Below are 12,060 nucleotides of genomic sequence, written 5' to 3' on the forward strand. Positions count from 1 at the left end.
GGGAGGCGAGAGGTTGCTTTCTGGAAAACAAGGGAGTAGTTGCCTGATTCGGGTTGGGGTCCGACCCGACCCAAACCCAACCAAATCCGACCGATGGACAGCCCTACCTAAGAGTGATCATTTTAGGTACTTAGGCTCAATTATTAGTAGAGATGAAGAGATTGCCGATGATGTAACCCATAAGATCCAAGTGGGGTGGCTCAAGTAGAGGAGTGCCACTGGTGTGTACCGTGTGACAAGAGGGTACCCATAAAATTGAAAGGAAAATTCTATGGAACTGTCATCAGACCAGCGATGCTTTACGGGATAGAATGTTAGCCTATTAAGAAACAACAAGTGAACAAGATGAGTGTAGCGGAAATGAGAATGTTGAGGTGGATGTGTGGTAAGACTAGACGAGACCGGATTAGAAATAAAACAATTCGTGAGATGGTAGGTGTAGCACTCATAGAAGAGAAGTTGAGAAAAAATAGACTAAGATGGTTTGGACATGTCTACCGTAAACTAGTAGATGCAGTAGTTAAGAGAGCAGATAGAATAGCTTTGGGTAGCAAAGTTATGGGGAGGGGTAGACCTAAATTGACATTAGATGCTGTAGTGCGCAAAGATATGAGTATAGTAGGTTTATGTGAACAAGTGGCCATTGACAGAGCTCAATGAAGGAAAATGATTCATGTAGCCGACTCCAAGTGATTGGGACACAAGGCTCGGTTTGGTTTGGTTTGCTCAACGACCAAAACCTCCCCAAACAGCAAACAGAGCTTTTCTAGACTAAAACTGCCACTTATAACCTCCAGCTCCGCAATTTACGGAAGTAAGTATTCAGACTCTTCAAAAGGAAAATACACCATCTATTTAATTTAATTATAAAAAATACATTGTGACACCAGGAAACAATCTCTCAGAACAGAGATGTGACTAGATAGCATCCTCTACAAGTTAACTATTGGAGGGGAAAAACTGCAAAACGAGGAACCAAAAAATTCAAAGACAGATTTAGTGTTCTTACATCCTCAACGCGTCGAAGCACTCCAAAACTAGGGCCACGACTTGACGGGATACTGATATGATCAATTTTGTGACGATGCAAGTCAGCTACCTGTAAATGTAAGTGAAAGAAAAGACAAGCAATTAGTAAAGCTAAATAAATCACATATGGCAAAAAAAGGAAAAATAAGCAAAAAGAATATGGAACCAAAAAAGCATGAGTTACAAAACCAGGCGAAGAACACATTTTCCATCATCAAGAATCCAAGGTCAGAACATACAAAGAGAAATTTTACAAGACGGAATCAGCATTGCCAATTACCAGATGCAGAAATAGTTCTCATGCCATTCTGAGACTGCATATCCATTTCTTAAAAAGGCTTGACACAATACAAAAGCAGCATTCTACAATTTAGACTAGCGTTTACAGACAGAAGATGGAGATACAACTTCCATTATCTTTATATTCTATAGCAATATAGTATCGTTTCAAATTAGAGGTCTCCTGATTGTTTCTCTCTTATGTGGCATTTTTCTGAAAATTTATTCTTCTCTTTTTTTCAATATAAAACCCCCAAAAAATGAAATAAAATCATAAAAAGGGATTTTACAAGAAAAACAACCATCAAGGAAACTCAATATAATTAGAAAAGGGAAGACATCTCTCTCTGACTTATGCAGAATATACAAAACCCATCCCAGCCAGTCACATGTGTACTCCGCAACTATTGATCTATTCTATGCACAGCTCTCCCTTCTTCAAGTCCTTTCTCCTCGCCTCCTCTGACCATTCAAATAGACTAGTACAGTACAACTATAAACGTTTTATTGGGGTAGGTTAACATTTTGTGCATACCGATGCTCTGGACTATCAATGAAGGAAGCATGGTAATGTGCACATAAATTGATTTGGGTCCATAGGCCTGCCCTCTCTGATGCCATTTGGCTTTGATTTGGGGGCATGGTTCTACAGCAAAACGTCCATGTAGCTCCTCGGTTCTTGGAGGTTTAGTGGGGCCACTGTTTCAGTGGTATTCTGAGAGCAGCCACTTTGTGCATATATTGTCAAGGTTGGGTCTGTCTCCAATCATCCCCCGCCCATAACCCCCAATGATTGGGGACTAGATGGGTTCTGTTATGTTGTTGTTGTTGTTGTATACAAAATCATGTTAAGACTTGACTGATAAGAATTAGACATTGATATAGCCAAACAAGAGAGCTAACCTTTACACCAGAAAGCTTTTCAAGTTTATCAATGGAATCCATTACTATTGTTTCCTCGCCGTCGTCACTAGTCCACACAGGAAGTGGCGTACCCCAGAATCTACTACGACTAACAGCCCAGTCTCTTGCATTTTCAAGCCAATTGTGGAAGCGCTTTTCCTGCAATATGCAATCACAAAGTATAAGAAGTTGAGAGAATGTGAGGGGGATACAAACTTAATTAGTACGTACTTACCACCTTACAGATAAATTTCATTCAACTTTTTCTGTCATAAGAAGCAGTTTATTTTTCTAGGTTTGGGGGAAGCCAAGGAAAATAAATCAAACCTTAACAAAATCAGGAACCCAGTATGTTTGTTTGTTGTTTTCTAGCAATTGATCTTTCAACTTCTCCACCGCAACAAACCTTAAAAAAATGGAAATCCAAGTCATTCAAGTAAGAATAAACACAGAACCAACAAACACACAATTACTCTAAGAGAACCATCAAAGAAAGACAATTACACGCTACACGTTAAAACCACTCACACAATTAAAAGCCGTCAGTGGAATGAAATGAAGCAGTCATCTGAAATAAAATCAAAAAGATTTGAAACACCTAGATGATAAGAACTCAATAGCCAAACTCTCTCAGCCAGCAGCTTCATCAAGATTCAACGCTGCTTACAAAACTCTATCATTTCCACAGATCAAAAGGTATTGGAACAGAAAAAGAACACTGACAGGCCAAAGTTCTCCCATGAAACTGATAATATTTTACTCAACAAAGAAAAAAAAAATGAAGAGAAAGACCAACAATGGTATCCCATCAAACAGTACCAGGAGAGGTTGACAATAGCCTGGGAAAATCAATAATGTGGGGCTAAAAAGAGAGAGAATATATCATCAAACCCATGTGAAAAGTCATCGCACCACCCTTTTTTACTCTATGAAAGTAAATAACATTTTACCATACAGGCATACAACATTACTCAAGGACAATCTGAATAGTATAATACACTATACAAAAGAGACAGAAAATACCATCCCATGGTAGATTAATAGTTCAAGAACTTATTTTAATAGTTCGATAAAAAAGAGTTTCAGTTCTAAGTTCAGCAGGATCCAACAGTAAATACAAGAAACAAAAGAAAAGCTAACTATTGAAAATAAGTACCTACAGGTTTTTATGAACAACTAACAAAAACCCCAGTAGATCAAGGATGGGCACTAGGTTCAGGATGGGCACTAGGTTCGAAATGATACAAATTCTATCACGGCTGTTGTCATGCACCATCCAGCTTAATAGCTTACTAGCCATGCACTATCCGTAAAATTTCTAAGCTACATTAAATAGACACTTGTCAAGATACTCGATAGTCTACGAAATGATGCAAAGAATCATTCTAATTTTTCATACATTTGGTATGCATTTTGCACGCTACTTAAGTAGGATTACAATACGTCTACAACAATCATCAAAAGATACATTGAGTTGAGTTACCATGGCTACATTTACGAAACTAGGAGGATGTTTATGGTGCGGACACCAGGGCCCAAACCCAATTCTCGCGAGTCTACCAGTGCCGGCAAGACAGCCCGACCAGTGTTCTTATGGTTGGATGATGACATCCGTGGGCCCAGCTAGAGATTAGTAGATTTGTTTATTCAGTATTCATCGAAGTAGTAGATCTGTCATTTAGAGTTTTATCTTGCTAGGACTTTAGCTTGATTATCACTGTTGTTACGTTATCTTTATTTTAGTTAATTGCTATCTCTTTGTGGGAGCCTATATATAGGGACTCTCAACTTTTGTTTGAATCATTGATTGAATGAATGAAAGTTTTGTTTCTTGAGTTGGCAAAGGGATTGTGATGCGTCCTTAGGAACAGTGAAATCTAAGGTTTTGCTTCGCCCGTAGGTTAAGGGATACCTAGGGTTTGTTACCAGTTCTCCATCAGTTTAACAAGAGAGAACAAATCACTAACAGAGAGTAACGCACATAATCATTCATTCAAGCTAAATAGCGGATCACAACCAGCCCAGATCATGTTTCTTTGGGTGGAAAGGACAAGCCTTCAACCAGATGAAGGTTAATGGCCTTCACATAAAGTAACAACAGAACAACCACCCAGCTACTGGTCCATAACCTACATTGGATGTTCCTGAGCCTCATAACCATTGCTAGGTGAGCACAATATCAGGGGTCTACATAATGCCATAACCACAAGTTCACACATTATTAAAATGCAGAATTATCTTCAACTTTTGGACCCAAGAGTCTTAACTGAAATTGCAACTACATGACTTGTCTCTAGAAAAATGAAATCTCTAACTACAATGGAAAAAGTACCAGCTTGGAACTGCTCTGTAGATAAGAGGGGTATCAGATCTCCAACAAAATGGATAAGAATGCGTACAGCTTCCAGACTTCACAAGCCGACCTTTATCCTGCACAAAAAGAGAGAAGGAAACTCCTAGTAAAGACTATATCAGGACAAGTAAAAAAGTGAAGGTAAGAAAGGACAGCAAGTATAGCACATTTAAATGTGCCAACAGAGACCATGTAGGTGTCCTGAAAGAGTTCCCAATGCTGTTTACTCCCCACCAGTGAGAAAAATCGAATTACAAGACCAACTGATGCGAGTGCTAAGTCTTATCAAGCAGAACTGATCCAAATTGCTTATGCAGATAATACACCAAACAAATATTAAATATCAGAATCTTAGGCCTTGCCTTCACCGCCTGAATAATATCCTTGTCTGCATCCTTGATATAGCGACCACTAAAGTCAGTAATTCTACCAGTAAAGCAGCCATCATCATCAACTGCTACAATAAGGCTCTCCCCCTACAAAAGCCAACAACAATAACTCGAAACAATTACAAAACCGAAAAACAACAATTTGAGCAACTAAATTCCCAGTTGAAACCAATCATGAACATGCAAATGCAATTATCAAATAGATGGGATGAAATCGCAGACAGAATGCGAATAAATAATTGCACGAACAAAACACGTATGACTACGAACACCATTTCTGTGAAATCTATGAAAACAAAAAAGGAGCAGATACTACTTCATGAACTAGTGATAAAGGCAATAAGTGGACTAAGTGGACCCATCGCCCCCTGAGATAGTGACGATCAAAATGACAAAAAAGGGTAAGAGGATGGCAGTTTGTTTGTTTGTTTCTGATATCTAGAGACTGGGAGGCATCACAAGTGTGTTAATTAACTTAATTGTAATTTTGCAATAGTTCATTCCCTCTTCTTTTAGGGGTTTTCTTTTGTCCTCCCTTATCTCTTTGTACTTCTGGTTAAACTTAATCATGGACGGAGCTAGAATTGATATAGGGGGGAGGCCAAAACTTAGCACTTGAAATTTCGGATATTCACATGTTTGTTGAGTTATTTAAGTTTTCCATGCATGTACTTTGAAATTAAAGCATGAAATCCAACAACTAATATTCTACAAGAAAAGTATAGCCTTTTCGTGGTCATACTTGGCAATTTGGCAAAACATGCATATATAGACATAAAAGGGATTAAGTGTTGTTCACTGCATTGCCACTTTTTATTTTAGTTTCGAAAGTTTGGAGGGGCCAATAGAATACATTTTTGAATAATTAATATACATTTCCTACTATATATAGGGCAATTCTAACAAGGTTGGGGGAGGCCCGGGCCTCCCATCCATTAACTTCCCTCCGTCCCTGTACTTAATAATTGCTATTGCCATTAGGTATCATCAATTAAGTTCAGCTTAGCTCTCAAAACTCTGTAATAAGAAATCTACTCTTGACAATCAACATCAAATAACCTGAAACCATTAGGTACATAAAAGAAGATAAATCTTGTGGGTCCTGCTCATCTCAAAAGGCTGGGGAGATTATCGAGCTTCCTCGATTAAAAGATAATGTTGAAGTTTTCCAATTTTAAGGGATCCAAAGGGTTAAAACTTAAAAATGCAAACAATACCATCTTATTCACTGTAAGCTACTATATTCAAGACTGCAATCCCTTGAGAAGAGGCCCAGATACGAGACATGGAAACGATACACAGACACGTGATTTTTCCAAAAACTAGGTCCGAGGACATGGATACGCTAAATAAATAAATATTTATTTATACATGCATACATATAAACTTCATATATTCTATAATGCTATTAGTTTTATCAAATTGAAGATAAAAAATTCCAATGAAAAAAATGAGAATAGAATATGGTGTTTTCATCCTTAAGTTATTTGATACTATTAGTTTTAGTTTGGTGCAGATTTCAAATATGACATTTTGAACCCCGTTTCAAGTTTTCAAATTACATTATGACCCAAAACATGTCCGGTATATGTATGAGCGTGTCCAAAACATGTCCGGTATATGTATGAGCGTGTCCAAAACATGTCCAACTTAGAAAAAAAACAATCAAATACTCAGACACATTTTCACAAATCAGACACGTGTCCGAGCGTGTCTGTGCCCGATATGTTTGCTACACGGATCCAAAAGGCCCGGAGAGATGTCTGTGCTTCTAGGCTGCAATCTTATAATTTACACATCAGATTAATATATCTTCTAGAAGATACATACATTATAAGTTCATGTACGCCTCGTTTCCTAACTTACTTAGGTCCAACAAATAAAAAACAAGCAGTAATTAAAGATACACAAACCTAATTAAAGATGCACAAATTCTATTATAACATATAAAGGGAGAAGCCTTTTTGGTGTGACCAAATTTTTGAAGCAATGTTACAAAAGTGGTTTACATAATTGCCCACTACAAACCTACTTTTTACCACTTTTTTTTATCTGGACATTAACTAACTGTCAGGGGCAAAATGTATAATCACTCCCAAAAGTCCCAAACCAACTGCTACACAGCTACACCCCACGTTTCCCTCAAACTCCCACATGTCTAGCATTTTCAAAACCTGCTCCTCTTCTCTGACCTGTAAGTAAGCTCTCACCATTGTTTTCCTTCGTAAATTAAAGTTCTGTGTATATACTTCATTCTAACCCTTAACTTTCCCTTTAGGCTATGTTAATGTACCAACCAACTATCAAGGCAAGAGAAAAGCCGAAGGAATTATCACTGATTGATTGTTCCCACTACAGCGTGCCATATATGTATATGGATTTGTTGTGATTACTCACCATTTGCATGTTGTGTGTGCCCCAAATGCTAGTTAATATTAAAGGAATGGACAACAATACAAACAGTGAGTATGCATGAATGAAAAGCTTAAGCGTAGAAGTGCAAGCAACTACTGCACACCTTATTAATCACTTGATTTTCGATACAAACACGGTAATCATCTTCACCAAACGCAGGAGCCATGTGAACAACTCCAGTCCCACTATCAGACGTTACATAATTGTCCGCAAGGACTCTAAATGCCACATCAGAAAAATCTACAAAGTATTCAAACAGTGGCACATACCTGCAATACATAACTCTCTTAAGAATAGCAATCCACATCATAAATGGTGAGCCTAAAAGTCAGAAAAAAAAACACATAAAGTTCATCTAGCTAGCCCCACATTCATGATCTCTCTTCATTACATCACTTCGGGTCAAATAACAGGGCGGAAAATGTGAAGAATAAGCAGCAGTTAAACTGTAGATGACAAATCCATCTGATTTTTTTGATCAGCAAATCCTTCTAATTTTATTATACTTCTGCACTCGAACTCCCTGTGGTTTCTAAATGTGTAAATATGACACCCCATAAAATACATTGCACTTGGTTATTTATCTACTCTTGACAGTTGACACTGGGCTGGAAAATAACCTTTTACTTCAAAAGGATTGCCAGTGAATATTACACGGCATAAACTTCATTGAGATTTGTATTTAACAACTTTAGTTAGGGCTGCAAAATGACCTTTATAACACTTTAGAAAAAGTTTGTCCCATGTGAGAAGTACCTTGCAACTTTTCCTTCATAGAAGACAACTAGACAAATAACCAATCCTCATAGAAGACAACTAGACAAATAACCAAATGAAACAAATTTATCCAACATATCAATAATGACATAATCGTAAAATAGCTAACATGAGTACCAGAAAAGCTTACTTTGTCCCCACGAGTGCAGCGCCTGAAAATTTATCCAAGACTTCATAAGTATCGACCATACTCTTACTTTTACCACCAGACGATCCCTTAGTCGTAGAGTTTGACCGTTCTGAATCATTGGCAGTTCCATTAGGCATAGCCTTTCTTGGTTTCTCAACTGGAAGCTCCGATAATCGAGACTCGGCAACAATATAAGTTTTGCCATTGAATTTGTTGCGAACCTGAAAGTGTTCCAACAGAAGCAACTTTTCAAGGAACTTATCAAGGACAGCTGTAATTAGAAAAACATAATTTAAACCAAACCATATTGTGATATGAAGTGGACCAAACCACGGAAATTCCTATGCTATAATCGGACAACAAAGTGTGATGCTTTCTTAGAGGCTTTGTCGTAGAAAAGGAGAAAACTCCAACTATGACACAAACTCCCATGCCTTAGTATATAAGGGAAATAACGACACATGAAAGTCAATAGTTTCCCATAGCTTAGGTACAACTTCAAGGAATAAGAATAGCCAGAGGTTGGCTCTTTGTGGTTCCATTATAAAACTTATTTACCTACTTTCAATCCTCAGTTCACTGTGTCACCCAAATAAGCTACTCAGAAAACACATTCGGAAACATGGTACATACACATTCCAAAATCATTACTTGAGTAATCAGAACCAATCCCATGTTAGATAGCTTGATATACATTGTTGGGCACATTTCCTAACAGCTTAAGCTTTTGGGACTACTGGTAACTTAGCATCGCATTCCTCGAGAGTAAAGTAAAATGTGACAAATGCAAAAACTAGAAGAAAGAAGCATTAGCAGGACAAATGTAAAAAATATTGGACCAAGTACTTATACCTGGAAATGTGTTCTAATCATAATTTAAGGAGAGTACTCTATTTATCGGCTGTTCATCCTTCTATAATAAGTACATTCCAATATCATGACCTACGGAAGCCTACCCATCATACCACAATTTAAGCATGAGCCATATTACATTTCTGGAATGTTCCTCATACGAAGCGATCCGCATTCTGGGTACATAGGTTTCAACTATCCAATAAGTCTCAACAATATAGAAACCCAACAAAAATAAAAACATTAATCATAGGTCAAGCCCAAACTCGAGATAGCACTCACAGGCGAATTGAGAAACAAACCTTATATATACATGTGTTCCTAAAATCTACTTTGGCGTGTAAAAATATTACACATGAGTACTTCATTATATGCTTCTGATAAGTATGAGGATAAAATAGTACCAGATGAGAGCAGGGTAAAGTAGTAACCCATGGTCAAGGGTAACACGCAGAGACACAAAATTCAAGATTCATCAATGTGAAAGTCAGTAGGCAAAATCAGAACTAACTGACCTACCTTCACATAGACAAAATTTGCATTGACACAAAGGGCAAGATTACTAGGAAGGGTCCAAGGTGTGGTTGTCCATGCCACAAAAGCTGTACCTTCTGGATCATCAACTATTGGGAAAGCCGCCATGATTTCAGGATCAGAAACTTCCTGTCAGAGAGAGCGCAGAATAAAGTGGATTCAAAGAAACTGAAACTAGAAAAGAAGCAAAACAAGGTAAGTAAATACCAAAATTGTAGTTGTTAGATTCCGAATCAGAAAAACAATATCAATAACTAACCAAAGTGTAAACAAAAATGTTCCAGTTTGGCGTTTGCCATTCTGTATTTCTATCATCTTATAATTTTTATCCATGCTGCAACCATGTCATCAAAAACTAAATTAAGAATGACAATAAAAATTTCATACAACCATAAATTGTGAAATAGAAAACTCTATCAAAGACATCCTATATATTTCTGAGATGTTTTTCAGTATTTTTACACATACATCAATAGGAAATGATGAGGTAAACAGCAAAAATAGCAGGTTATTAATCGTTACCATCATAATAGTAACAGTAGTAATGGTTTTTTATTGATCCGGTAACAGTAGTAATGGTACAACCCAACATTAGAAGTTCTCTGATTCCAAACCTTATAGTTTGAATTGGCTTCAAAATTAGACAACGGAGTTTTGCAACCAGTGCTGTAGGGCATAACCTGCACACCGAGAAAAAACACAAGATTTTCAATTGTGACTCCAACTCCATAAACCATCAAACAATAAAACCAGCATACACGCAATTAAATTCCACCAACTCCTCAAGCACATTCCAATCCCCAATCAAGAAGAAACTGCCTGTAAGGACTATAACAACCTCAGAATCTCCATACACCGAATCATTCTCAACTCCTGTATATTCCCTTAGAATCACTGGGCGATAGAAACTCAAAATTTCGCATCAAAACAAGGCAATGTGAGTCCCTAAGCATAAGTTAAATTAAAATAGGGGTTTTAGTGACATGTTTTAACTGACAGCTTTTTAGGTTTAGCTATTTAGGTGCCCTTCTAGGTACAAACAGATAAGGAAAACTGTTGATCTTTTTCGTGCGATCTTAGCCAAAATCAACGCAATCATATCAAGAAGAGAATCTAAAAAAAAAACATGTAAAAGAAAATAGACAAACCTTGAAGCCTCTGTAGACAAGCCCCTTGTCAAACAGCTGAGAGAAAACCCACCAAACAGTCTCCATAAACTTCAAATCCATTGTCTTGTAATCATTCTTAAAATCAATCCACCGACCTGTTCTCGCCACAACCTTCTCCCACTCCCCCACATATCTTGTCACAATGCTCCTACACTCGTCGTTGTAATTTCCAATCCCCATCTTCAACACATCATCTCGCGTCTTTATCCCCAATTTCGTATCGATCTCGAACTCAACCGGCAGCCCATGGCAATCCCAACCGAACCGCCGCGTAACATGGTGGCCCCGCATCGTCTGATACCGGGTCACGACGTCCTTGATTGTTCCGGCGAGGATGTGGCCGTAGTGAGGGAGGCCGGTGGCGAAGGGGGGGCCGTCGTAGAAGACGTACTCCGGGAGGTGCTTTGTTCGCTCAAGCTGGGTCTCGAAGGCCTTGATTTCTTCCCACCATTGGATGATCTTCTCTTCCTGCTTCGGAAACGAGAAGTCCTTCCCTTCGCACACATCGTCCATGGCGGCTGCGATTGTTTATTCCTGAGAACCCGATACGCATATATTCTTTTACGTACGTGTTTTGATGGGGGGGGTGAGCTAATCAAGGCTCCAATCAAAACCCATATTAGAACGAGAGAGATTTAGGAATATGGAGAGAGAGAGAGAGAGAGAGAGAGAGAGAGATACCTGGCCGGGCTAGTCGGGGCAAACGCCGCCGGCGATACGGAACGGAGTGACGAGCGTGTACACGTGCTTGTATGTGTGTGAATTGTGGTGAGCAGAGTGAGCTAGGGTTTAGCGGAGAGAGTATCAGAAACCCTAGTCGAAGCAGTGAAGAGTGACAGGCAAGGAATGTGAGAATACGTTGACAATGAATGGATCTACTACGCGTGGAATATTGGCGAAAGAATCACTAATTTCAGGGATCAGAGCATCTCCTCCACCAGCCTAACCGAACAAAAAATTAGACAAACTGGCGAGGAAATGGTTGAAAACACAGATGTAGCAGACTCAAGAGAGACGTCGCCATTTTAACTTCAGGTCCACACCTTCGCTGGGTGTGGCGAGGTTTTTTCCCTCGCTTGCTTCGATTCCTGCAACGTCATCGTCAGTCAGCAGTACCACTCTCTCCACTACAGCGTCATCGTCAGAGGTTTGATTTTTGTGGGGTTTAATTTGTGGGTTTTTCAGTTCTGTGATTTTCGATCTATGGTTTTTTTCAGTTTTGTGGTTTCA

General features: G+C 38.5%; 1 protein-coding gene and 1 non-coding gene across 4 annotated transcripts in view; one reads left to right on the forward strand and one right to left on the reverse strand.

Moving 5' to 3' along the window:
* Window positions 1-11,783, reverse strand: part of LOC131325665 (isoleucine--tRNA ligase, cytoplasmic) — a 54,938-nt gene extending 43,155 nt beyond the window's left edge. For all 3 annotated transcript variants that reach the window (XM_058358028.1, XM_058358029.1, XM_058358027.1), the window contains exons 1-11: window positions 11,512-11,783; window positions 10,810-11,364; window positions 10,276-10,341; window positions 9,647-9,790; window positions 8,276-8,496; window positions 7,472-7,637; window positions 4,927-5,040; window positions 4,544-4,641; window positions 2,539-2,617; window positions 2,212-2,370; window positions 1,010-1,099 (exon numbers count right to left, since the gene is read on the reverse strand). In XM_058358028.1, the coding sequence (XP_058214011.1) occupies window positions 1,010-1,099; window positions 2,212-2,370; window positions 2,539-2,617; window positions 4,544-4,641; window positions 4,927-5,040; window positions 7,472-7,637; window positions 8,276-8,496; window positions 9,647-9,790; window positions 10,276-10,341; window positions 10,810-11,343 (1,671 nt within the window). In that variant the 5' untranslated portion in view covers window positions 11,344-11,364; window positions 11,512-11,783. The remainder of the gene's footprint in view (window positions 1-1,009; window positions 1,100-2,211; window positions 2,371-2,538; window positions 2,618-4,543; window positions 4,642-4,926; window positions 5,041-7,471; window positions 7,638-8,275; window positions 8,497-9,646; window positions 9,791-10,275; window positions 10,342-10,809; window positions 11,365-11,511) is intronic.
* Window positions 1,860-1,967, forward strand: LOC131328114 (small nucleolar RNA snoR100). The gene has a single exon (XR_009200395.1). It is a non-coding gene; the product is annotated as a small nucleolar RNA snoR100 (small nucleolar RNA).
* Window positions 11,784-12,060: the final 277 nt, after the last annotated feature.

This window comes from Rhododendron vialii, chromosome 5a, assembly GCF_030253575.1.
Source record: "Rhododendron vialii isolate Sample 1 chromosome 5a, ASM3025357v1".
Classification (NCBI taxonomy): domain Eukaryota; kingdom Viridiplantae; phylum Streptophyta; class Magnoliopsida; order Ericales; family Ericaceae; genus Rhododendron; species Rhododendron vialii.